Source organism: Balaenoptera musculus, chromosome 17 (genome assembly GCF_009873245.2).
Source record: "Balaenoptera musculus isolate JJ_BM4_2016_0621 chromosome 17, mBalMus1.pri.v3, whole genome shotgun sequence".
Lineage (NCBI taxonomy): Eukaryota > Metazoa > Chordata > Mammalia > Artiodactyla > Balaenopteridae > Balaenoptera > Balaenoptera musculus.
In genome coordinates this window covers 62,960,643-62,988,323 of record NC_045801.1, presented here as the reverse complement: position 1 = coordinate 62,988,323, position 27,681 = coordinate 62,960,643, and the positions used below count along the sequence as shown (strand labels likewise).

Genomic DNA, 27,681 nt, shown 5'->3' with positions numbered 1-27,681 from the left:
GTCTCTAGCCATTTGGAAGCAGATGAAAATAGAGAGACTGAGTTTGGAGATATCTGAGAGCTTGTTGAAGGAGCCCTAGGCACACAGTATCCCTGAAAACAAAAAAGGATGATGGAAGATGCTCACGTAGATCCCCATGGCCCTTGGAGGGAATGAAAAAGTGTCTCAGCAGAAGCCAAGGGGCTACTCAGGCCAAGCAAAGTGACACCTACCAACAGTGGGGCCAGGGGCATGCACCACTGGTAAAGCCCGAAGGAAACATGGCTGCCCTTCAGGGACAGAGGGAACTGGGAGAAACTAAACACTGCTTCAAGAAAATCATCAACAATAACTACAGACGGAGTATAAACTTTAGAAATTGTGAATCACTATACTGCACACCTGTAACTTACATAATATTGCACAGCAACTATACTTCAATAAAGAAAAACGAAGGAAAAAAAAGATGAACATCAGCTATGTGGAAGCCAGCAATGGATGAAACCAGGCTAAGGGCGGCACCCTCCCCTCCCCTAGTCCCCCTCTCAGGCTTCCAACATCAGAGGAGTAACTAGGCCATGAAACAGAGGTAGAGTGTGGAGGAAAATGTCTCAGAAGCAGATCAAGCTCCTACCCCACTGACCACAAATATTCAAAGGTGCTGGGGTGAGAGGATAACAAAAAGAAAATCCCTGTATACCCTCCTTCCCCTACGTGTCTTGAGCCAAAACAACTGGCTGGCAATGGGGGCACATGAGCTTGGAGTTTTACGGTGAACTGGACTAGATTTTTTAAAGCTAAAGGTAACTGGAAAACTATGGGATTTGCCAAAGATATAAAGAAACATGAATGGGAGATTTGACAGAGCACGGGGGAAAGTGGTGACTAGAGAAATAGTCATTCCATGTTTATCCCCCCACTGCACTGAGACTGTACCCCCCAAACAGATAAAAATATGTAAAAAATATAGGGAACTACTGTTTGAGGACACAATTTCAAATTAAACAAAAATTAACAATATATAGGTAAAAAGCCTTAAGAAAGAATCATACTTTACACAATCAATCCCTCATAAAAACAAGTTTGATATGGCTCCTCAGTTATTTATTTTCTTCTTGGACATAAAAACATTAGAGTTCATAAAATTGTGAATGTCAAAAAAGAAATGTGTGAATGACATTTTAAAATTCATCCTTCTAAATCGAGAAATGCTTCCTATGATTCAAAGCATCAGCAGAAGCCAGGAATCTTAGAACTCTAGGCTAAAACAATTAGGGTAATAAAACTCCATTACATTCTATAAAGCACAAATCTTCAGGATTGATGGGTGAAATATTTCTGCTACAACAAAGCAGTGTTTCTACAAATATGGCCCTAAAATTTCCAACATACAATGTCATGGACCTTGATTTTGATGAAAGAAAAATGAATAAAGATAATTTTAGAAGATTACAAAAGTCACCTCCTATGTTGATTTTAAGATTTATTGTTTATGAATCATATCATTTTGCTATCTTTCATACTCTAAAATGTAAGCAACTAATCTTGATTTTGTATACTGTTGCTGCACTTGCTCCGGATTTAAAACACCGTCAACCAGAGCAAATTGACATTTCATTTCTTTCTCAGGAACTTACAAAAATTATTCCACTGAAAGATGGGTCAGAAATTTCAATATATGTCAATTAAATAATGGTGCTTCCTTTGAAATCTGCAAATCTATAACAATTTTTATTTTAAAATAAGTTCCCTAGTTTGATTTGTAATCACATAAACCCAGATGAGATGCTATAATTGCACATTCTGATAATGATTTTGCCTGTCTAGAGATTTCTTCTTCTTGAAGGGAGAGATACAAATCACTTCAACTATTCAGATAACTTACAAAATAAAGAATTCAAAGCTCACTCAATTTGTGATGTTTTGTTTAAATGGCAAATCTTAACTTGATTTGAATAAATAATCCCATTCCTTAAAAAAAAAGAAAGGAAATAAAGAAAAATGCTATAAGCTTTAAAATAATTTACATGAAAAGCTACATGTGTGAATTTTTTTCATGCCCATCTGAAAACATGAGGGGGCCATTCAAATGAAAATTTAAATTTCCTTCCCCCTACCTCCAAAAACAGTTGAATCAAATTGTTTCCTGCAGGGCTGAGAAATTCCCTGATGTTGCAGGACTACTAAGTATTTTACTAATCTCATCAGGGAACTGGTTAACTGCTTGTCTGTTAGATGTTTTTAACGGTCACCCCCTGTGGGACAAAAATGAAGAGGGTGTGAAAAAGATCCATGTTTAAAGAAAGCTCCTCATTAGATCCTTAAGGAAAGATAAAGGCCTGTACATTCACATGTGAGAACACAATCACTGTATCAAGAAAACATGCTTGATTAGCACACCTCAGGTTCACAGGTTTACTCCACAGCAGCAGGCAGGGATCACATTGTAGCTACTGCATAGAAGCCCTGCAAGGAGGGGTAAGGACAGCACAGAGCTAAAGGGCAACAGTTTAGTACTAGATCTGAAGATACTCAAAACATGCTTGATTCTTGCAGAGCCTGCACACTAGCTATACAAAAGACCTAAATCTTTATTAACATGAAAATCAGCATATTCTTGGCAAAAGCACAAAACAATACTGCTTGACAAATATTACACTAGTAAGTAGGGTAAACTGGTATTAAACATTTCTTAACTACTTTTTTAGATGACTTGAGAACGTGTAAACCATCTTACTCATTTGGGTTAACTACGGGCAACAGTACAAATCTATGTTATTATCTATTGATAATTATCGAATTAGTTTTTAAGTAATAAATAAAAATAAATAAATAAAAAATAAAAGGCATTTCTCCATGAAAAGCACTTAGAACAATGCCTGGTTTATGGTTAGCATTAAAGTAAATATTAGTCTTATTATTAGAATAACACATCCCATAATAATACAATAAATGACATGATGTATAATTATGAAGAATAATATTACATTAGGATAATGTCACTGACTTTCCCTAAAGCTTCTTTCCCCAATCCTTTTCATAACTAAAGGCAAGTCCTTTGTAACTAAAATGTAAACATATATTTAACATGCTCAGTCATGTATTGAGTGTTTTAACTGTATGAGTAATCTGTTTTACTCTGCATGCAATATGCTTGTCACATTAATGCCTCTAAAGGGACAAGTGAATGAATGAAATCACATTATACAGACAGAGACTCAACTTGTAATTATCTTTTCTCTCTTTTGGAAATTCTATGCTCAGGAAAAGCTTTGAAAATTGCATGCCTATATTTGCTGTACAAAATCTACCAGTGATATACTGATTTATTTCTAGTATAAGTAACAGATAAAAACTGTCTAACAAATGCAACAACAGATGTGCTGCCAGGATTGTTAAGGAAGATAACTGCATTCTAACTTTAAGTGATGAGTTTGTACATGACACAGATCCTAAATTTTTGTTCACTGCTTTTCTGTTTCCATTGACTATGCCAGTGAAGGTCTAAGGAGACAGCTAATTAAGATGTAAATTATATATATACACACACACACAAATATAGTTATTTTAGTTTTACACTTCCAGCAAAAGAAAACACTAGGTGATTTTTAAGTCGATTACACATCTACCAGAAAAAAAGCCTCCCTCTTTTATATAGTATGTACTCATGCTTTGATACACTCACACACATCCATTTACAAACTGCATTAAAATCTACAGGCTTGGGACTTCCTTGGTGGTCCAGTGGTTAAGAATTCGCCTTCTAATGCAGGGACATGGGTTCGATCCCTGATTGGGGAACTAAGATCCTACATGCCACGGGGCAACTAAGCTCACACCCTGCAACTACTGAGCACACAAGCGAGTCACAACTACAGAGTCCATGTGCTCTGGAGCCGGCACGCCACAACTAGAGAGAAGCCCGTGCACTGCAACGAAAGATCCTTTACGCAGCACTGAAGATCCCATGTGCCGCAACTAAGACCCGACACACCCAAAACTAAAATAAATAAATAAATAAATAAAATTTTTTTAAAAAAAATCATTAAAATCTACAGGCTTTGAAAATAAATAACTTTTTTTTCCCTGTTGGAATGTGTCTTTTTTTTTTTAACATCTTTATTGGAGTATAATTGCTTTACAATGGTGTGTTAGTTTCTGCTTTATAACAAAGTGAATCAGCTATACATATACATATATCCCCATATCTCCTCCTCCTTGTGTCTCCCTCCCATCCTCCCTACCCACCCCTCTAGGTGGTCGCAAAGCACCGAGCTGATCTCCCTGTGCTATGCAGCTGCTTCCCACTAGCTATCTATTTTATATTTGGTAGTGTATATATGTCCATGCCACTCTCTCTCACTTCGTCCCAGCTTACCCTTCCCCCGCCCCATGTCCTCAAGTCCATTCTCTAGTAGGTCTGCATCTTTATTCCTGTCCTGCCCCTAGGTTTTTCAGGACTGTTTTTTTTTTTTTTTTAGATTCCATATATATATGTGTTAGCGTATGGTATTTGTTTTTCTCTTTCTGACTTACTTCACTCTGTATGACAGTCTCTAGGTCCATCCACCTCGCTACAAGTAATTCAATTTCATTTCTTTTTATGGCTGAGTAATATTCCATTGCATATATGTGCCACATCTTCTTTATCTATTCATCTGTTGATAGACACTTAGGTTGCTTCCATGTCCTGGCTATTATAAATAGAGCTGCAGTGAACATTGTGGTACATGACTCTTTTTGTCTTATTTATCCTGGACTGGGTGCTAGAATAGTTAGCACCCTGGAAATGTCAGTGGGTATAGGAACAAAAGCCGCAAGAAAGCCTGCTCTCTCTAACCAAAGGGTCAGAAAAGGAATAACGTAAGCAAGAGAGAAAATGTTTAGACAATAACTGCCCTCCTCCAGTCAAACACCATTAAAAAGTGGCACACCTCCGCATCCTCACCCCCATCAGCAAACGTCAACTGGGGAGCCTAGACTTCCACTCTTGCCAGACTGGAATAAGGTAACCCAATTCCCCTACTAAGGTGATGACATGACACAGAAGGCTGAATGAGGAGTCAAGACTTTCATGCCTGCTGGATTCCCAGGCTTTTCAACTTTATCTGGTGATGTTAGGCACCCTACCCCTTCTCACTGGAGTGGTATCAGGAGGGGCATGGTGGAGGGTCAGGACTTCCGCACCATCCATCTGTAACAAGTCCCCTTCCTCCCACCAGGTTGTCAACAGAGGCTAAGTGGGGAAAATGAACTTCTACCCATGCCTGGTAGTAAAAAGGCAGCACTCCAATACCCAACTTGGCATACTGCCAGAGGAGGCTTACTGAAACAGAAGATTTAAATAAGATACAGAGACTTATTATACCCATAATGTCCAAGATTCAACAGAAAATCATTCATTATGTCAAGAACCAGAATAATCTCAACTTGAATGAGAAAAGACAATCATGAGATGCCAACACCAAGACAGCATAGTTATACCTATCTGACAAGTGTTTTAAAGCAGCTATCATAAAAATGCTTCAAAAAGCAATGACACACATACCTGAAACAAATGAAAAAAAAGTATAATCTCACCAAAGAAACAGAGATATAAGAAGAACAAAATAGAAGTTTTAGAACCTAAAAACCAAAATTAACTCAATGGATGGGCTTAACAACAGAATGGAGAGAACAGAGGAAAGAATCAGTGAACTTGAAGACAGAAAAATAGAAATTCCCCAATCTGGACAACAGAGAAAACAGACTGAGGAAAAATGAACAGAGTCTCAAAAACATGTGGGACCACAGCAAAAGATCTAATATTTGCGTCATCAGAGTCCCAGAAGGAGAAGAGATAGTGATTGCAGCTAAAAAAGAATTTGAAGAAATAATGGCTGAAAATTTACCAAATTTGGGTAAAAGATATAATACGCCTACAGCTTCAAGAAGCTGAACAAACTCCAAATGTGATAAACACAGAGAAACCCATGCCAAGACACATCATAATCAAACTTTTAAAATTTAAACTGCTATCCTGGAAGCAGTGACCTATAGAGGTAAAACAATTTGACAGTAGTTTCTCAACAGAAACCATGGAGGCCAGAGGAATTGGAACAACATTTTTTAAGCACTAAAAAAACTGTCAACCCATCATTTTATATCCAGCAAATATATCCTTAAACAATGAAAGGGAATGTAAAACATTCTCAAGTGAATGGAAACTGAGAGTATGTTACCAGCATACCTACCCTAAAAGAATGGCTAAAGTAAGTTTTTGAAACAGAAGGGAAATGATAAAAGCAGGAATCTTGGAACTCCACTGGGAAGAAAGAAAGAACACAGAAAGTAGTAAAAATGTTGGTAAACACAATAGACTTTCTTTTCTTGAATTTTATAAATTATGTTTGATATTTGAAGCTAAAATTATAACACTGTCTGATGTGGTTCTTATATATGTAGAGGAAATATTTAAGACAATTATAAACTGAGCATATAAGGCACTGAGAAGGGCACATCACTTCTGTGATATTCTTACCGAAATGCACAACCTCAATCAAATAATGAGAAAACATCAGAAAAACCCAAATTCAAGAACAGTCTACAAAATAAGTAACCAATATTATTCAAAATTGTCAAAATCATGAAAGACTAAAGAACTGTTATTGATTGGAAGAGACTTAAGAAGCATCACAACTAAATGCAGTGTGGGATCCTAGACTGGATCCTGGACCAGAAAAATGGCATTAGTAGGAAAACTGACAAAATCTGAATAAGAGTTGTAGATTAGTTAATAGTATTATGTCATCATTAATTTCCTAGTACTGACAAATTTATGTTATGGTTATATAATTGTTAACATCAAACTCTGTAGTATTTTTCTGCTTTTCTCTAAGTCTAAAATTATTTTTTAGAGGCCATTTATAGTAGGAGAGAAAACCTTTAGTGCTTCAGAATAAAGGAGACTTGAAAGAAGCCAAGAGGCTATTAGAGGAGATAATAAACAAACTTTTCTATGCATATCAGAATTTTATACTAAAAGAGTCTTCAAACACAAGAGAAGGGAATCAGTGGAGACTAAATTATCTCTTAATTAGAAAAATTAAGTCACTGAGCAATGTGGTACTTTCTATCTCTGATACGGGAAGTAAAAAGGTTGCAGAAAAAATTTTTTCAAGCATAAAAGCCTAGAAAATTATAATATCCAAAGCACCATGAAAAAGAGAAGTTAAAGGTTCCTCTTTAAGTTAGAGTTTTAGGGAGAAAAAAATGTGTAATATAGGCCTATACCTGGGAAGCCTACCAATGGGGACCAAGAAACTTGAACCGAGAAATAACAATAAATGCTACTGATTTGCAAAAGGTAAGAGGAAATAAGTTGCTGCTTAAACTGCAAATCCAAATTGGTAGCAAACACCACCTATGACAGATTATTTTTTAGCTATTTCTATTTTAACTCTAGGAAAGTACTGCTATTACTAACTCAACGCCCCCCACACCCCACATTCACTTTATTACAGAAAGTTTCCACTGAAACTCTTCTAACAGGGAGCAGTAACCACCTAAAAGCCAATTCTGTTAGGTTCTTCTTTGACAGAGAAGTTATGGAAAACCAAGAGAGGCTACTATCCCAGAAGCCAAAAGAAGAGAAAGTTCAATATGAGACAAAGTTTGGAGTCTGAGTCCATCCAGGTTAAGGGTCTCAGAAAACAAAACTCAAAGTATGCAGAGGAATGTAACAGAACCCAGTCTCTATAATGTACCATTAACAACAGTCAAGATGCAATCCAAAATTACTTGATCTAGAATAAATAGGAAAACCTGACACATACTCAAGTGAAAAGGCAACTAATAAAGACTGAATCCAATATATCTGATGTTGAAATGAACATAAAAGGTGTTTAAACAACCTATTATAACTACTTTCAAGGATGTAAAGGAAAATATGTCTAAAATAAATGAATGAATAGGAAATATCAGCAGAGAAACAGAAACTAAAAAGAACCATATGGAAAGTCTAGAAATGAAAATACAATACCCAAAGTTAAGAAAAAAAAATCACTGGATGAAAGACATATAGAACTTATAGATACACAGAAATGATAAAATCTGAAGTTCAGAAAAAATTTTAATGAATAAAAGCCTCAGGATTCTCTGTGACAATATAAAAAACGCATGTAAATGGAGGGAGAGGAGAGAGAAAAGGTAGCAAAAAATTTATTTGAAGAAAATATGGCCAAAAATTTCCCAAATTTGATGAAAGCAATAAATATACCAATTTAAGAAAGCAATAAATATGCAGTGAGTTCAATAGTGGCCCCCAAAAGATATGTTCAAGTCCTAATTTCTAGTACCTTTAAATGTGACCTTATTTGAAGTAGGATATTTGCAGATATAATTAAGTTGAGATCATCCTGGATTTAGAGTGGGCCCTAAATCCAATGACAAAGTATCCTTGTAGCTTTCCCATATTTTGAATTATTTGCTTAGGACAGATGTCAAGATGGCCAGTTAGTAATTAAGTGATTAATTAATTAATGGGTGTATTCAGTGGTATTTAAAAACAACTGGTTGTGTTCCAGTTTCTGGTAATGGCAGTATAAATTCACCAGACAAAGCCTCTTGCAGATAACAATACACGATGTAGACAAAATAAAATATCTGAAGACAGTGGAATGTGATGAAAAGCAGGCAGACATCAGGGCAGAGTTTTCCCTTAAAAGACCAAAACGATATGGAGTAAGAATTGTGAGTTTATGGCTTTTTTTTTGCCTGAGGGCATTCCTTGCTTCCTGTAATTCTATTGGTAGAAAACTGCAGTCTTACCAGCTGGAGACAGCAGTGGAAAGAGCTTAGGGGTGGCAGATGAGCTGGTCACTGAGGGAAGAAATTCTAGAAATGAGGTAGCAGCAGACGTGGGGAAACACTAAATCTGAATATAAACTCTACCCAAATCCCTGCTAACTACAAAACTTTACATGTACAGGAAAGACACTAGAAGACCTGACGTAGAAATAGGCAGAAACCAGGGAGAAGTCTGTTAAGATCTGAAAGTCTGACACTTTTTTGATTGAGTGCAGTCCCTCAAGTGCACACAGCTCAAATGACAGAAAGCTAAAGCTTTACTAGCCTGAAGTATCAGAGGACATGGGCTGGCAGATCAGCTGAAAATTGGGGGTTGGGGGGGGAATGCTAGAAGCTAGGAAATGCAAAGGGTGAGCTCCAAAATCTGAGCCTAAATGTGCCCAAATAATTAGGTAGGCACAGAAAGACTGCAAGAGGAAAGGCTGCAGTTGGAAGCTGAAAAAACTAAGTGGAAATGTCAGCTGAGGGATATCACCACGGTGGAGGCAAAGCTTGAAATTTTAGTCCAGGCAACTTAACTGAATACTAGACCAAAAACAAAAAGAAAAACAATAATCTACAAAAGAAAAGATGATCCAGAGTTGCTATAACATATTATCCACAATGTCCATTTTTCAAACAAAAATTACAGACATGCATAGAAATGGAAATGAAGCATATTCATAAATAAGGTGGTCAACAGGAAACTGACTCCTAATGGGCCCAGATATTGGGTTTAGATGACAAAGACTTCAAAGCAGCCATTATAAAGATGTTCAAATAATTTTTAAAAATGTGTTCTCAATGACTATACGGATATGGAATCACAACAAAGAAACAGGAAAAAAAAAAAAGAAGAACCAAATAGAAACATTAGATTAAAAAAATACAATAACTGAAGTGAAAAATTTATTACATGGGCTCAACAGCAAATTGGAGAGGACAGAGAAAGTAGTCAGTAAATCTGAAAATAGATCAACGGAAGTTACACAATCCAAAGATGGAGAAAAATAAACAGAGTCTCGAAGACCTGAAGGACAATATCAAGAGGCCCAACATACATGTAATTGGAGTCCCAAAAGGAGAGGAAAGAGAAAAGGGCCAAAAAAATTTTTTGAAAACACTAGCCAAAAACTTTTCGAAACTAGTGAGAAACATTATCTTAATCTAAGAAGCTAAATGAATCCCAAGCAGGATTAAAAACAATCCTAGACATAGCACAGCCAAACTGGTGAAACCAAAGATGAACAGAATAGCTTAATAGCAGCTAGAGTGAAACAACACATTACATATATGGTGCAGAAACAACTGGTTATCCTACGGGAAAAATAGGCTTCACGTCTCACCCATACCATACACAAAAAATTAAATAGATATCAGCATTAAACATAAAAGCACAAACTACAAAATGTATAGAAAAAAATCAGAGAAAATCTTTGCAACCTGGGGGTAGTCAAAAATTCCTTAGATAGGACCAAAAAGGTACAGTTTATGGGAAAAAAAAATGTAAACTTGAACTTCATCAAAATTGAAAACTTCTTTTCCACTTTACAAAAGATGCCATTAAGATAATGAAAAGAAAAGTCACAGGCAGGGAGATAATATCTGCAACAGAAAGGGCTTGTATCCAGAATGTATAAAGAACTCTGATGATGCAATAATTTTAAAAAATCACAACCAGAAACTGGGAAAAAGATGTGGAAATTTCACAAAGATATATAATTGGCCAACAAGCACAAGAAAAGAAGTGCATATTATTGGTCATCAGGGAAATACAAATTAAAGTATCAGTGAGATACCACTGTACCCTTCATAGAATAAAACTGATCATATCAATGTATGGAACCTTCATACAGCGCTGGTAGGAATGTAATATGATACAACACACTGAAAAAGAATCTGATAGTTTCTTGTAAGCTTGTATGTATACTTACCATGTGACCCAGGAATTTCACTCTGAGGTATTTTTCCAAGAGAACTGGAAACATGTCTGCACAAAATCTTGTACATGAATGTTCACAAACAGCTTTATTCATAATAGCCCCAAACTGAAAACAACTCAAATGTCCATCAACAGATAAACTGATAAATAATTTGTGGTGTACATCATACAATGGACTAGTACTTAGCAATACAAAGGAACAAACTACTGATATATACAACATGGACAATCTCAAAAACATTACAGCCAGTGAAAGAAGCCAGAAACGAAACTGTTCATGCTGGATGATTCAATTTTTATGAAATTTTAGGCACAACTAATCTTTGTGACAAAAAAGATATCCTGGTTGCCCAGAGCCACAGAGAGGTGAGGAAAACAGGCTACAAAGAGGCACCAGGGAGTATTTTACAGTAATAGAAATATTCCCATCTTGACTGTGGTTGTAGTTACATGGTGGTATACATTTTTCAAAACTCATCAAACTGCATAACTAAAATGGGTGTGCTTTATTGTATGTAAATTATACCTCAATAAGGTTGATCAAAGCATTTCAAAAGCATAGTTATCTGATACAACACTTGGAGATACTAAGTCATTGCTCATACTTCTCATAAATAATCATAATTAATCTCCCAATTAATTTCCAAGTAATTGTTACCTTAGGAGACTAACCATTTGAATTTATCACATGTGTTCAGATGTGATTGTCTGTCCTTCCACTTCCCCCTTCCCCCTGGCCACACTCCACATCCCACCCCCAACAATCCCATCCTAATGTCAGCTTCATGAGGGCAGAACCCTTGACTGCCATTTATGCTGTATCCTCAGTGCAAAAAGTGCACCTGGCCCATGGCAGGTGCTCAATATACTTTGGTTGACGTAATGAATGAATGAATCCCTTACATTGTTAGTATTCACCAGGAATCTCTTCCTAGGCCTTTACCCACTTTCCCTGGTCAATCTTCATTACTTTTATGGCTTCAATTACATCTGTACATCGATGACTCCCCAATCTCTGTGTCCTATGCTCTCTTGCTGATCACCAGACCCACTGATGAATACCTACTGGACAACTGCCTTTGAAAGTCCCACAGGAAACTCAAATTCGCCATGTTTAAAATGGAACTCATTAACCTCCTCTAAGTTTATTCATCACATTCATACTAAAAATAAAACCTTTCCTAAAACATTCGTATTACCTTCCTACTTTACTTCATTCTCAAATTCTTGAAATGAATGGTCAATTCATCCTCAAAGAGTCTCTAATTACTCTTCAACACCATTTAAATGTAGCTTCCATCCTGACCAGGACAGTGTAAGCATCCTCACAGAAGTTAGCAGCCGAGATCATTTAATTCTCTCAACTGTACCGTGGACGCTTGCACCTCAGCCCCACTCCTCAACGACCATTAGCTTTGCTTAATTCAATCTTTGCTATTTCTCTACTGGATTCATGCAAAGTCACTCTAATTGGTCTTTCTGCTACCAATCTCTTTTTTGTCTAGCTCCTCCTCCACATGCTTACAGAATTATCTTTCTAAAATACAAAACCAATGTCACTACTCTTTAAAAAAGAAGTTGGTGGTCTCTGCCTAACAGCTAAATTCAAATTCTCAGCAACACACGTCTTTTCAGCCTACTTGCCAACCACTTCCACTTTGAAGTCTTAAGCATTTTCTAAAACACCGTGCCCTTTTGCCTTTAGTACTCAGCTGCTTCTGCCTGCAATTTCTTTTCTTATTCACCTTAAAAGTCTATGTACTTCTTAAAGCTTATTCAAATGTCCCTCTGCTCTGAATTCTTCTTAATTCCTTCAGTCAGAGCTCTTCATTCCCAGCCATGATTCTGGACATGGCTAATCATACCTCAAGTGATGACACTTATTACGTGGGGCAGGCATTACCTACGTTATTTCCTGCAGCATGCTACAAATATTTAATTTTTTTAAATTAAATTTTTGTGTAATGTTCAAACACTGATCCCTGGAGACCAGACTCAATTGTAATAGCGGCCACTCTTCTGTATACTGGTTTTATTTTCCTGTCTGTCTGTCTCCAACTTGACCATAACTCTTCCTGTGCCCACTGTCTGGTATGCTACCTGGCACGTGTAGGTATGTATTAAGTATCTGCCCAGAGTGAATAAACAAACGTTCCAGTTCCTGTTGTTCAGCTAAATCAATTCCAGTATTCAATGAGATGATATTCTATAGCCAGATTAACTTCATATCCATCCAATTCTTCATGTACATACTGAAATGACTGAAAACTATTCTTAATGCACTATTTTTCTCTTAATAAGAATTTCTGAAGCTGTGAACTGGGTATCCTTTTCCAACTGTACTCCTTGTTTTCTCAAATGTTCCACTATAGGACTTGATTCTGAACTTTTCTTATACTTAAAAAAATGACAATACTACAGATAAAAAACATTTTAAAAGTTTTTCAAATATCTCTTATCTCTGACAGTTATATCTGCTTTTTGATGTGACCACGTCAAGGCGCCAGAACTTTCCTGAACCTAAAATCTATAAGGGTTTAAAATTAACTAATAATTCTCTATGTGGAAATGAGTAAACTGCATTACTAATAGGATGTTTTACTTCTGTAGTCCCTCAAATCCGTATTTACATCATAAAGTTATATCTTTGAATAAAAACTAAAGTTCCCTCCAGCTCAAAAGAGAATTCTTAAATGACTCAGACTCAGTTGTGTACCTAGTGGAGGGCATAAATAAATTTATTAATGAAATCTATGACTAAACCAAAACAATACCCAGAAGACCACGGACTACCACGAACACTAGTCCTACCTTCAGGGATCAGGCTTTGAACACTATACAATAGCTGGATTTAAAATTAAATAAAGATTTGTAAGCAAGAAGCAAAAATGTACCAGGCACTTCTGCTGCGTCATAAAATAATGTATGTAATGCCTCCTTCACTACCTGATACATAACAAGGCAGTCAATAAATGTTAGTTTCGTTTCCCTGTTTACTCATGTATCTCCTAATGCCCCTGGTATGTCAGAGTAGTTTTTTTCCGTGTGCAGAAATCTTTTACATGCAGTATTCCACATACTGTTCTCTTTCTCAAGAGTTGTCCTGGGTGAGAAGAGAACAATATAGCTGAAATCTGAGATGCTGTCATTCATGAAAAAAAAATCTCAGCCATAGCTGAATGCTGGAGAGAGGGAAGTAGATAATTTCAACGTGACTTAGAATGAACATATAGGTATATAGATACCAGCCTGACATGTACTGACATGTACCTGATGGGTACTACAATTAATCTTACATTACTAAGTAAAAATCACATCATTGCCAACCTTTTCTAGCAAAAGGAAATGAAATTCACCTTTAGATGAAAAATAATTTCCTTTTCTTCAAATTGATTGAAGAAATAATTGATTATCGGTTTTCAAATAATTCCAAATAGAATTCTCATGCTGACTTGAAATCTTTTCCGATACAAACAGAAAAGGCCACAGATATTTCTACTTGGCGATGGCACATAATGGCAACTATTTTTTTCTGCACCTCAGCGGCTCATTTCAGATCCACATCAAAGTCACTGTGTTAGGACAGCTCTTTTGTGTTTGTATGTTACTCTTTCTTTGAAATATGTGTCTTACTATGTATGTGCTGGCATATCAAGGCTCAAAATGAGTATCTTTGTCTTTCTGATTACATTCTGCAGTGATTTAGGGTGGAGTTAGTTAGTCCTGAATAGTTTATGCAGTAATAATGGACTGTTTACTTGAAGCCTGATTGATTCTCGTTTGTGTTACTGTTACTCATCACAGTATGTTTTCATATGGATCAGGATTTCTTTCTTCAAATGTAATATTTTTCTCTAAAGAGTTGGAAATTTCAGCAAAGTAAAAGGTGACCTATAATTCTACTGGTTTTTATGAAGTATGGTTATGCGATATGCATTCTGTGTACCCTTCAGGGTTTGGCCAAGTATATCGAGGCCTAAAGAAACCAGACAATAAGTCAGTTTGCATGAACGCAGGCTGCCCATTTGAAGAACAAACCTGAGTTTTAGGGTCCCTACAGGAAAACCAAGCCTTCAGGAGAATTCTTCCAATTTCTCCAAGGTCTTGGAAAAGCAGCAGAGGCTAAATCCAAGAGGGCTTTTTAAGAAGTGACTATAAATCAGAGCAGAATCTCTTGACCCCATGCTAAACCCATATATATTTTGCTCACTGTACTCTGAGTAATTTCTCATCACTTTATACACTGTGTAACAGTGTAGACGAAAATTTGGGCTCAGAAGTGACACGGTGAGTTATGCTTCAAGGACAAATTAGAAATGGGGGAAAAACATATTTCTAAGTGGAAGAGTATATGTATATGCATGATTTCTTTCTCCATATTTTCCTATTAGAAATCCACAAAAGTTTACTTAAACTGGTCTTTAAAAAAAAATGGATCCCTTACTCTTCAAAACAACAAGCTGCAAATAGCCACTTTGATTATAAATATATGGATTACAAAAAGTGAGGTATGGGGAAAATAAGAAAAAAGAGAAAGGAAAAAGGTTGATTCTCAAATTGGGACACTCCCCATGTCCCCCAGCTCCGTGTAATCTGTACTAGGGTCGTGTTGTTAAAATATGCTATGTGTCAGACATGTCAAAAATAAATATTTAAAAGAAGCTCATAACCATAAAAGAAGTCTGCTATAATCATACTAAACTTTAAAAAAGGAGATATATTATTATAGTTGAAATGTATTACGTTTGAATTGTATTTGAAAAGGAAGTTTTTAATTAAATAGATATTTCTAAGCCTTCTACTGACATTCTCATCTTGCTAAAAATGGCACCAGCATCATAAAACTCACAATAATGAAAAGCTCCCCTATAAAACACTCCTTGGTTTTTATAAAATAAACGAATTATGGTTTAACTAAGACACCAACTAAGGGCTTCTTTACATTCTTTATGTGAGAAAAACAAATCTAGTTTATCACATTTTACTCTGAAGGTTTTAAAAACAACACTGTTCACTGGACGATAATCACAAGGAAGGGTACAGACTAAAAGATTAAAATTAAATCCATCTGTCAAGGGTAATTTACTAAAATAATTCATTTTAATTTCCAATCTAATCATTTTCTAATGACTCATTTAAACAATGAAACTGCTTATAGTTAATTATACAGAGAGATTTCTAATATAATTGTATGGAAAAGCATATTAAAGATGGAAAAACAGAATAATGTAAATTATAACACAATAAAACAGTCTTCTGCTTCAGCTCAAAAGCAGAGCATTTCAAAAATGTCTCTATAACAATTTTCTTTAAAAAGCTGAATGATTTTGAAATATTTTGGCATTGTAATTAAAGGGTATCAAGGTACACACCAAGGAACCCTGAACACCATGGTATAACTACATTTTAAATGAATTTTTATGAAATGCATAGAAGTTATAGAAGCATACTAACTGGGCTGGACAAAGTCTGAGGTTCACAGAACTACTGATATAAAACTTTCTTCTTCTAAAAGATAATAAATCAATAAGAACATTCAGGTTTTAAAAGAAGATAATAAAAATGTACTCAATAAAAATTCAAAAAATAAATATTCATTTATGATAGAGATCCAAAGGCTTGCATCTAAAATGTGATTAAAAACTTTAGGTGAGCCCAAGAAAGGATAAAAGAATTACTGAGAATGTGCAAGTGTTCAGTCATATTCTGACCTATGAAGTCAGCTTTATTAATAATAACTTTAATTGTATAATAAATTATTCTGTAGATTTAAGCAAAAGGATGTGAGTTTAATACCTACATTCTGGTGAGCAAATAAGCTTTTTGTAACTTATAAATTTCAATTAATGAAAAAAATTTAAAAGTTAAAACAACGTAGTTTTCAGTACACTAATATATTTTTTTACTTTGTAATACAATATAGCTGTCACATACAATGGCTCTGGTAGGCTTAAATCAAATGTCAGTGGGCACGGAAGGCCAGAGAAGGGTTTATATACAATATTCAATAAGCAATAATATCTATTCAGTGTACAGTAACAAAATTTTAAAAGTACTAACCTAGAAATACAGAAAAAGAATTTATTGTTTTTAAATTCCAGAAATGAAAATAACATAACAGCATGTCATCCATAACAAGCTGGCCCTATAATTTCTAAACTACAGTCCAATTAAAACATTTAAGAAATAGAAACAATCTACATGTTTTTCTACCAGGTAAATATACCTGAGAAAGTTACCTATAAAGAAAGAGGCTTTAAAACTCTTAACCACAAAGACTCTTCTACTGTGACATTATGAGGACGTGCTGGGCACCTGACGGGGAGGGAAGCCATTTCCCACAGTCTGTTCACCACACACTGCAGGCTGCAGCCCGTCAGCAAAACAATATTTCATAGCAACACCAAGCTCATTTGACCAAAGCAGCACAGTAATGTTTTAAAACCATCTGTTTATCTTCATTAGTATGTAAAAATCACCGTACACAAAAAATTTGGAAATGTTTAACGTGTCCATAGATAAGAGTGTATTATCTCAGCATAAGCTTTAAAAAAAAAAAAAAAAAAAAGGTCTGAGTAGTCAGCCCAAATATAGGAGAAACAGATTCTACATTTTGACTAAAGTAAAGGTATTTTAAAATTATAGTTGTTGTCATTGCTAAGAATTAACAAATAAATACAAATTTAAAAATTTAAGTAGTTCTTCTGGCAGCAAAATTACATCTACCAGAGTAATATCTCCAACCAAAAAATCAGTTCAGAGCGTGAATGCAATTTGTGCTTTGTTTCTATAAAAATGCAAATGCAGTGTTACTTTCAGACATTTCTAAATGACTAGATTTGTAAATAAACAGTGAATTCCTTTTCATCACAGTTTATTTCTAGTTCACCCTATGCAGATTATAGATAGAACTAAAAATTGCTTAGCTTTTTTTTTCCAGTACTTTAACTGTGTGAATCAAGGTCCTTTTATTTTAAACAGTGATTTATTGTTATTCTTAAGGTAAACAACGAAAACAGTTCTAAAATTTTATGTTTAAAATTTCAGATGACAGAGCCAAAAACTGGTAACAGCTTTTTAGATTTCATATTAATAGTCTAAGTAAAAACACTCACGACTACCTGGCAATAGATTTGAAAGAATCAGGTTTCTGCGATGAGAAACAAAAAAACATGCAAAATACCCCCTAAAACACATGATCTTCTCTCTTATATCTAAATTTGTAAAATTTTTATAAATACATTATCATTCTACACAATACAGATCTTCTAGAGCATTTCTAAAGGAAATTACAGTTTTTGGTCTTCAGGAGTAAGACTAAGATGGAAAGCGGGGTGAAAATAACGAAATCTGAGGGAGCACTCCGCTCTTTCTACACACAAGCACGCTGCTGTTCACCCAGTCAAGTGAGCGATTACAGTTCAGTACAGGATTTTCAAGGCAACTAAGAAGTCAGAACACAGGTATTTCCTCTTCCTAGGGTTAACAATTCTTTAAAAAGTTCTACTCATAAAGGACTGTTGGTTTTTTTTTCAAAAGGGAACACTGACTAAACGGGGGGAAAACGGTTTCCAGCCCCAAATTCATATACACAACAAGCGGACTATAAGCTAGATTTAGACTGCCCGGTGAGACAGACTTGTTGGTACCGTCTAAGGTAGGTGCTACCCTAGATGGTTCAAAACACGATCTAGTAAAACGATACATGTTTTTATGCCTCAGACAACTAGAAAGCATTTATCACTGTTCTAATACCATGTTTAATTAACTCCTAAGATAATAGACTTCTAGGATGTTGTACCTTAGTGGTATACCTGAATCATTACTAGCAATAGAATGCCAAATTCAAAACTGCTACGAAAGTAAAATCATCATTAGAAAAAACCCCACTGTAAAATGAGGGAGGACTTAGGGCTAAATACTAATACCAAATGTATGAAGGCAGAATTTTTGTTTGGGGAGGAGAGTGAGGGAATAGATGCACCCAAGCAGAACACAGAACAGAGAATGAAAATTGTTTAAAAAAAAAAAACACAAAAACAAAAACAGAAGAAGAAGGAATATGGAGGAGAGCCAGGCAGCAAAAGAATTACTGGAGAGAATGAAAAATCTTTAAAGTGAGGCATGTGCACATGACTCGTTTTTCTGTCCTCTGTGTTCCTAGTAATTTACAATGTAAGTGGCATAGGAGTCACAATAGCAGGCAGGAATGAGCTTTCTGATGGACAGAGATGAAGGATTTGGGGCTAATGAATTGTTTTGTTTTCTTGTTTTTGTTTTTGCTTTTAATTCATACCTGAAAGCCTTGAATCCTTGCTAAATATTCCAGCTGTTTTGAAGGTTGTACTGGAGAACAAGGGGGAGTAGGAGAACTTCCTTTTAAACCTATGGCTTCAGCTGTAGGAGATGTTCCATTCATAAGGAGTTCCCTGGCAATTGTAGCTGAACTACTCGATGTGGGAGATATACTGAAGAAAGAGCTTGAGGGTTGGTTCATATCTTTGGGTGACAAATAGCCTAGAGTAGTGCCAGAGATTACTTTGTGGCGGCTGGCTTCCATCTCTTGATAAACATCAGGAGACAAATGAAGAATTCCTTTTGGAGCTACAAGTAAAATAAAGGAACATTGTTATTACACGTAAAATAAGTGGAACAGAAACATGTTATAGCATTATTAACTCAAGGATTTCACTTGACACAGTGACCGAGCAGTGAGAAACGCTGTTAAGCAAGCGTCTTCCCCACGCTTGCAGAGGCAATGGCAGTCTCCGATTTGGAGGTGAATAAGGTATGTTTCAATATTCCTAAAACCATTAGTATAAACAAGCCACAAAAGTGACTTCAGGGGAAAGTGTGCGTGGTAGGGAAGCTGTGGAGGAAGACAGGTAACTGGTGTGTAGAAGTGCAACACGGGATAAGATTAGGAATGTGCAGGGTCTTCACCCTGCAACTTAATCTTTTATGATCTCATGAAAGAGATCCCTAACATGGATTTTGCTGCAAAATCCCTAACATATGCAGCAACTGAGACACAGTGGGTAAAAATGAAGGCTGGGTCAGTCCAAACCATCTGAGGAACAAACTCATACATCCGACGGCCTACTGGTGTTCTCCTATGTCCCACCGTCAACTCTATCTCATGAACACGTCAAAAAGCGACAGAGCACCTTCTCCCGCAAACCGTCTCCTATGTGGCTTATCTCATCATGATACCACCACCCATCTGCTCAGCTGCCCAACCTAGACTCCTGGCAACCATCGTTGAGTCACCCACAAACAAGTAGCTACCGTGTGCAGTCTAGAATTTGCCCCATCATCACCAAGTGCATTAGCTCAAGCCAGGCCACACACAGGTTCTAATATCAAGAGGAGTGAGCCTGGGGCTGTGTCATCAGTTGGCAGGGTTGTAAACATATAAAAGCAGCACTTTCCTTTGACTACCATTTGACTCAGAGAGGTTTCAAACCACATTTCACACTGCTTGTTCTAATATCTTTGGATCAGATATTAATGACTCTCAAATCATGATATTATCTTTTAAAATTACTGATAAATCACCACCTTTGGAGAACGTGCTCTGAGAGACGCAACTTAATTCCCTTGGTCCTGCCTCTCCCTTTCCCACCACGAACCTCCTGATTCAAGCCCTCAGTGTTTCTGGCCAGGGTTACTTTAACAATCACTGAAAGCTTCAGCGCTGCTAGTCTCCCCAGTGTCCATTTCCCAAAATGTGTTCTATAACACAGTCCCCCAATATAAGGGTTCCATGATAAATAAATCAGGGAAATAATGAAAATTATATCACCCACAAACATCCCTTTTGGAGGATTAAAAATGCACATTAGCACAGTAAAGAGTGAGAAGTCCAGAAGAACAGAAATCTATTCAACTTGGTTTAACCCAGGATTTCCCAAATTTATTTTCTATCCAGGCTTTTCACATAATATTAATAATATCTAACACTGGGAAATGCTAAGACTAGCCCTTCTCTTACTTTAAAGTCTTCACTGGCTCCCCACCACTTACACTATAAAATCTAAACTTCTTAGGATGACATATGAAGCCCTCAGTGCCCTGGCTCCTCCTTACCTCTCCATCCTACTGAAATATTCATGCAGAACCCATGCTCCCATCATGCAAATATATTCACACTTCTTCCAACACTCTGGCCTGTTTGATCCCATCATATCTTTATTTCTATTGTACACACACACACACACACACACACACACACACACACACGGACACCAGTTAAGCTCTGACTACTCGGTTCCAGGCACTGAGCTAACCAATACTGTCCTGACCTCCAGTCACCCTCAGTCTCTCAGGAGAGGAAAATGCAAGGGATAAATAACATAATGTGGTAAGTGCCTCTGTAGAGGTGGGTTAGGGAGCAGTAGGAGTGGGAGAGGAGAAGCACCAGGAGCTCAGGAGAGGCTTCCTGGAGATGGTACGGACAGCACATCTCAATGCATGAGGAGAACCGGGCCAAGGAGGAAGGGGACTGAAGGCAGATGGCAGCGTGAGCAAATGCAGTGCCGAGCAGAGTAAGCCCAGGAAAGCAAGAAGCGGGAGGTGCGAACTGCAGCAGGGGAAGGAGGAGGCAGGAAGGGGCCGAGCTCCAGGAGACCTCATCCTGACGGCATTAAACATAAAGGAGCTGCTTTTAAAAATAATTTATAGGGCTTCCCTGGTGGCGCAGTGGTTGAGAATCTGCCTGCCAATGCAGGGGACACGGGTTCGAGCCCTGGTCTGGGAAGATCCCACATGCCGCAGAGCAACTAAGCCCCTGTGCCACAATTACTGAGCCTGCGCGTCTGGAGCCCGTGCTCAGCAACAAGAGAGGCCGCGATAGTGAGAGGCCCGCGCACCGCGATGAAGAGTGGCCCCCACTTGCCGCAACTAGAGAAAGCCCTCGCACAGAAACGAAGACCCAACACAGCCAAAATAAATTTTAAAAAATATAATAATTTATATATGGGACTTCCCCGGCGGTCCAGTGCTTAGGGCTCGGCGCTTCCACCGCAGGGGCTTGGGTTCAAACCCTGGTCAGGGAACTAAGATCCCGCATGTCGCACAGCGCAGCCAAAAAAATAAAGAAATAAGTAATTTATATAGCTTAAAATAACATATCAATCCTATTTTATGGATTTACTTTATGCCTTTGTGTTTGTTAGCTTTATATCCACGAAAAATTTCAACAAAAAAATTTAAATAGAAAACATATGCATTGGAAAAAATACAGATGGATCTCACTAGCCAGAGGAAACTACTTTTACATTTGGCTTTAAAAATATACTTTTAGTCTTGTTTCCTATATACTTTTTTGTTAACTTGAAAAAATAAGTTAAAACATAAAAATACCACATGATCCTTTTGTTGTTTACAAAACAATATACTTTCATTAATAATTTTAAGGCTTAAATTTTCATTATATGAATTGTTTCCTCAAACAATTCCGCATTGTTGGACATCTAATTTATCTCCTTTTCATGCAATTAAAACAATATAGTGAAACACATTTTTTGCAATTACATCCTTATTCACATGAAGATTGATTTCCTTCACTTAGAAGCAGAATTGCTAGTTCGAAGAATACGCATTTTAGTTTTTCTGACACTAACAAACTGCTCCAAGTTGGTACAACTCCAACAGCTGTGCCAATTTCACGCTTCCATACTAATATATGCAAGTTTCTCTTGCCTATTTTGGTATTGGACATTATTATTTAAAAATCCTTGCCACTGTTCTCTGTTAGCATCGGTAAGTGGCAAAGATTTTTTTAATAATATCTAATACCAAAATAGGAAAAAAAGGTACTTTTAGCCCCACCACCTGACATCTGGGGAGGTGAGAGGAGCTGGAGATTTGAGTTCAGTCATCAGTGGTCAGCAGTTTTATCAGTCATGCTTACATAATGGAACCACCACAAAACCCCTAAATGCGGAGGTTTGGGAACCTTCTGAGTTTTGAACACATCCACATGCCGGGAGGATTGGGCTCCCCAACTCCATGGGGACAGAAGTTTCTGTGCGCTAGAGCTTTTTTTTTTTTTTTTTTTTTTAATTTATTTATTTATGGCTTGCTGGGTCTTCGTTTCTGTGCGAGGGCTTTCTCTAGTTGCGGCAAGTGGGGGCCACTCTTCATTGCGGTGCGCGGGCCTCTCACTATCGCGGCCTCTCTTGTTGCAGAGCACAGGCTCCAGACGCGCAGGCTCAGTAATTGTGGCGCGGGGGCTTAGTTGCTCCGCGGCATGTGGGATCTTCCCAGACCAGGGCTCAAACCCGTGTCCCCTGCACTGGCAGGCAGATTCTCAACCACTGCGCCACCAGGGAAGCCCCTAGAGCTTTTTGAACCTCATCCTGTGTACCTCTTCATCTGGCTTTTTGTTTTAAATTCCTTTATAATAAACCAGTGATAGTATCTTCCCAAGTTCTGTGAGCTCTTCTAGCAAATTATCGAATTTGAGAAGGAAGTCGTGGGAACCCCCTGAATTTATAGCCGGTTGGTCAGGAGTACAGGTGGCAACATGGGACTTGTGACTGGCAGAAGTGGGGCATCTTGTGTGGCGGAGCCCTTAATCTGTGGGGTCTGTGCTAATTCCGGGGAGTGTCAGAACTGAACTGTAGGACACCCTGTTAATGCCTGGAAAATTGGAGAATGGGTTGGTATGGGGAAAAAAATGCCTATACATTTGGTATCAGAAGTGTAGCAAAAACAGTCATAGGTCAACACTGATCAAACTGTACACATATGTGCAGTTTATTACACTTCAATTTTATCTCAACAAAGTAAAAATATTTGCCAATTTGATTAACTGCTATGTCATGTTATTAATTTTTTTATTTTTTCACTAGCTGCACAAACACCGTATGTAATTCTTACTTAAAGAATAACTTAATGTATGACTCTAAATTCTACACTCAATTTAAGAAATCAGGAAACTAACAGCATTATTTCAGCACTGCTATTATACAGAAGTAATGGGCTTGCCAACAGCAATATTATAAAGCAAAGAAAATGCTCTCCCAACACTCAAGAGAGGCATTACATCACAGTGTAAGAACTCATGCAGAGTACAGGCTCCCTTATTCTACAGTAAAGCCTGAATTGACTTTTCTTCATGAATAAAGAAGATTCCTTTCTGCAGAGCTCAAGTGATGGAACAGCCATTGAAAGAGTGTAAAGGCACATGTGGATTTATGCGGTCAACTACCAAATGATTTTCAACATGAATATTAGTAACAGTGTTTGGATCAGTCACAATTCATTTAGGTTCTTCCTGTTGTAAATTTAAGTCACTTTTCAGTAGGGTAAAGACCGAAAAGCAGATTCAAAGGGTAAGTTCAGATATACATATTTAAGGACTTTCAACTGTCTCCTGAAAATCTATATCCATTTATACTTCTATTAGCAATGGGTGACTAAACCTGTTTTCCTACACGTCTGTCGAAACAGGTTTTAGTTATTCTAAATAATTACTGCCACTCGACAACATTCATTGTTATATTAATTTACATTTATTTGATTACTGCACAGATAAACTTTCTCTCATGTGACCACCTCAGGCCCAAGCCTTTTCTCCTGTTGGCTTTGACCTCAGTTTTGCTCATGGCCTGGGAAGGTATTCCCTTGCTCAGGCTTGTTATATCTGTTATATTTACCCTCTATCTGAAGATGTCCTGAACCCATTCTCCCATCATCTATCTTCTGTCCCTGATACTCCCACCTTAATACTGTCGATCTGAAACCACTGTACGTGGCTACACTGCAGATACAACACTGGCACTATTCTAGCTCTTTACACGCATTATCTCATTTAAACCCCACAACAACCATATGAAATGGATTTTTATTTCTCTGTATTATAGATGAAAAAACTGAAGCACAGAGAAGTCACAAAACACAGCCAAGGTCGTATGGATAATGATTAGCAATGCTAGACTTTAACTCCAGGTAGTCTGTCACTAGAGCTTGGATACTTAAACATTACATTAAATGGCCCCCTGACAGAACAAGAAGAACACAAAATGCAATGTCCAGCCAGTTCCAAACTCCTAGCTTTAATCCAGGAAGTAAACTCCAAGCCCGAGGTTGACCCAGATTGGTTCCACGGTTGACCAATGTCATCATGGTTTTTCTTAGATGTTCCAGAGATTGCCTCACCAAAATCTCCCTAGATTATACGATGTTCATACAGGATTTTAAAAGCCCCAACTTGCCAGGGACTGCGACATCTTACACATAAGGAATGCCAGGCCATGGTGGCCTTTTTACTTGTTTTCCCCATTAGGTTTACGCTTCTCTCAAATAGGTGTGTAAACCCTCCAGCACGCAAAGCCTCCTGCAGCATTTTCCTGGAGCTCCAGTTCTTACTGGAAGAGCTGGAGGGGACATTTTGAATTGAGATCTCTTAAAAGGTCTTATCATATGTATAGATACACAAACTCAGCAGAACCTGGCCTTTTGATGTTCACTAACATCATAACTCTCCCAGAGGCTGAAGAACATAAATGAGTAGTAAGTGGTATCAGGGGTATCAGAACAACAGGGCAAGTCAATGGAGCAAGAAAGATAATGTCACTTCACTGGTACAAGTGGTTAATATTAGTCTATAAAGAGGGATTTCTCTGCAAGTCTGTGGAATGAACACATAGCTATTGCTTAATAAAAAGAACTTGTCACTTTTTATACCAGAGCTCTGAGAGAGAAATCTTACTGCTTGTTTCCATAAACTACCTTGAATTCTTGCCACAGTACTGTTGGACTAAATGTTCTGTTTATAAATACTCAAATACCCAACAGTATTCAGGTCTACTTCTGTCACAGTGAGTTTTTCATAACAAAAAGTTATAATTCACACAGAGGTAAAATACTTTCGTAAATGAAAGAAAGAGCAGAAACAGTGGTGGGTTCTTCGGACTGAGATTTAACACATGTGGGTAGACTCTGCTCCTATGTAGACACCATCAAGGATGACTCACCACATTTTAAGAAGAAAGTCAATTATTTGTATGTGTTTTGAAAGCTGATGTCTCAGAATTTTATTCCTTCTCTGATCAGACATTTTGTTTAGTACTACCTCAGAAGACAGAGTCCTGCTTCCTGATTGGCATCAATTATCTTAAAACACACCCCAGTTGTTGAGGGTGTGTGCCTGCCAATTTAGAACTGGATATCTCAAAAGTTACTTGGTTGCTACTGGCAAAATAGATTCTTAATGAGTTTTATTTTAATCTTCTCTTGTCCAAAGTTTCAAGTGGCAGCCAGGTACAAATACATTATGTGACTGGTTTTCCTGTTGTAAAAGTAAAGTCCACCTCTCCTAGCATTTACTACTCACTGAATTTCCCTTGTGTGTCCTGATGGTGGCAAAATCTCATCATTCTAATCTGTTTAAAAAACCTTATCTTTAAAGTTTCAAAAAATTATAATTGAAAAATTCCTAAAACCTGGAAAATAAACTGCTGGTTCAAAACAGGAAATTTGAGAAAAGAATGAGCAAAAACAGCAAGATTTATCAGTTTGATAGTGATTTTAAAAAGGCATTTATATGAAAACTCACAAAATCCAGGTAAGGTCTGTAGTCTAGTTCATTGTATCATACCTGTGTCAATTTCCTCGTTTCAATAATGTACTATAATTACGTAAGATGTCACCACTGGGAGAAGCTGAGTGATGGGTACACACAACCTCTCTGTACCATTTTTACAGCTTGAAAAAATTTTAAAAACCCAACTACATGAAAGCATTGTTATGCTGCTCTGGGCATCTCCCAGAACAGAGGTTCTAGAACAAAGCAGTGCTGAGACCTCAAGGTAGAGAGGACCTTGAGGGCTCCAGCTTTGACCACTGATGTGCCTAATGTGCAGCCCTGGCTCCTCAGGCTCTGGCTGCTTGACCTCTGGTTCCGTGAGAGTTAGGGAGAACCTGATGGGGGTGTGGGCCCCATGGCTGGGATTCTGTTCTTTGCCAGGGAAGCTTGAGGTCATTTATTAAGTGAGACTACATGCGACCCAAGAAAGAACCTACTGGACCACCATGGCCATCCTCCTGGAGTGGAGGGATAGACAATCCATCCTCTGCATGATCTTTAAGCTGCGAGGCTGTTTGGAACTTAGAAATCCCTCCTTCCCATGGCCCTGCTGTTGAGATGAATGAAACGGGGATATTTTGGTGGGACCCCACTTCTCTCTTCCCACACAGCTCGTTATCTAGCTAGTCTTCCAGTGGAGGGCCTTGGGTCCCTAGCCCTGCCTGATTTTTAAGCAACTATTTAAATGGAGACAAAAATTAATAATGCAAAATTTGAGGGAAACTGTTCTGAAAATTAAACTAAGAAAGGAAATGCTGGATAAAAGCAATACAATGAAAAAGTAAAACAAACAGGTAAATAATTTGTTAGAAGTTCCCTTTTTAAGGTCAGTTTCAGAATCACCTTGGAAGGTGAAGTCAACTAGCGAAAAATCTGGTCACATCTTATGGTATAAATGAGACTGAACCTATCTGGATTAAAAGAAACAGCTTCATTTAAAAAAAGAGTCATTATTGAATGAATGGACAAAATGATGTATTTTAATGTACTCAAAAAGCATAACTTAAATCAGTGGCGAAAATTAACCTGGTTCTTGCCCTTGAGTTGGATGAAAGCACTGATTTTGTTAATTCGTGTATTTTATTGGTCTTTTTTTTTTTTTTTTTTTGCTACATTTAACATGATGTATGTGAAAAGTTATTATTTTGGTGAACGCTTATGAACAAAACTACTGACAAAGAACTTTTCGGAAGATATGCAAGTCTTGTGGTGAGCGCAGTACCAAGAAGGAAAAGTGCTCAGTCCATCCCTGGTCCACAAAGGTGGAAGCCCAGGGCGGAGGCCTGACGGAACAGCACGATGCTGCAGCCAGCACACCTAAAAGACACTGTGCCTTGAC

General features: G+C 37.4%; 1 protein-coding gene across 15 annotated transcripts in view; it reads right to left on the bottom strand.

Moving 5' to 3' along the window:
- STAU2 (staufen double-stranded RNA binding protein 2) overlaps positions 1-27,681 on the bottom strand; it is a 303,654-nt gene that overhangs the window by 110,068 nt on the left and 165,905 nt on the right. For all 15 annotated transcript variants that reach the window (XM_036829847.1, XM_036829842.1, XM_036829844.1 and 12 more), the window contains one exon: positions 19,044-19,351. In XM_036829847.1, coding sequence (XP_036685742.1) covers positions 19,044-19,351 — 308 coding nt within the window. The remainder of the gene's footprint in view (positions 1-19,043; positions 19,352-27,681) is intronic.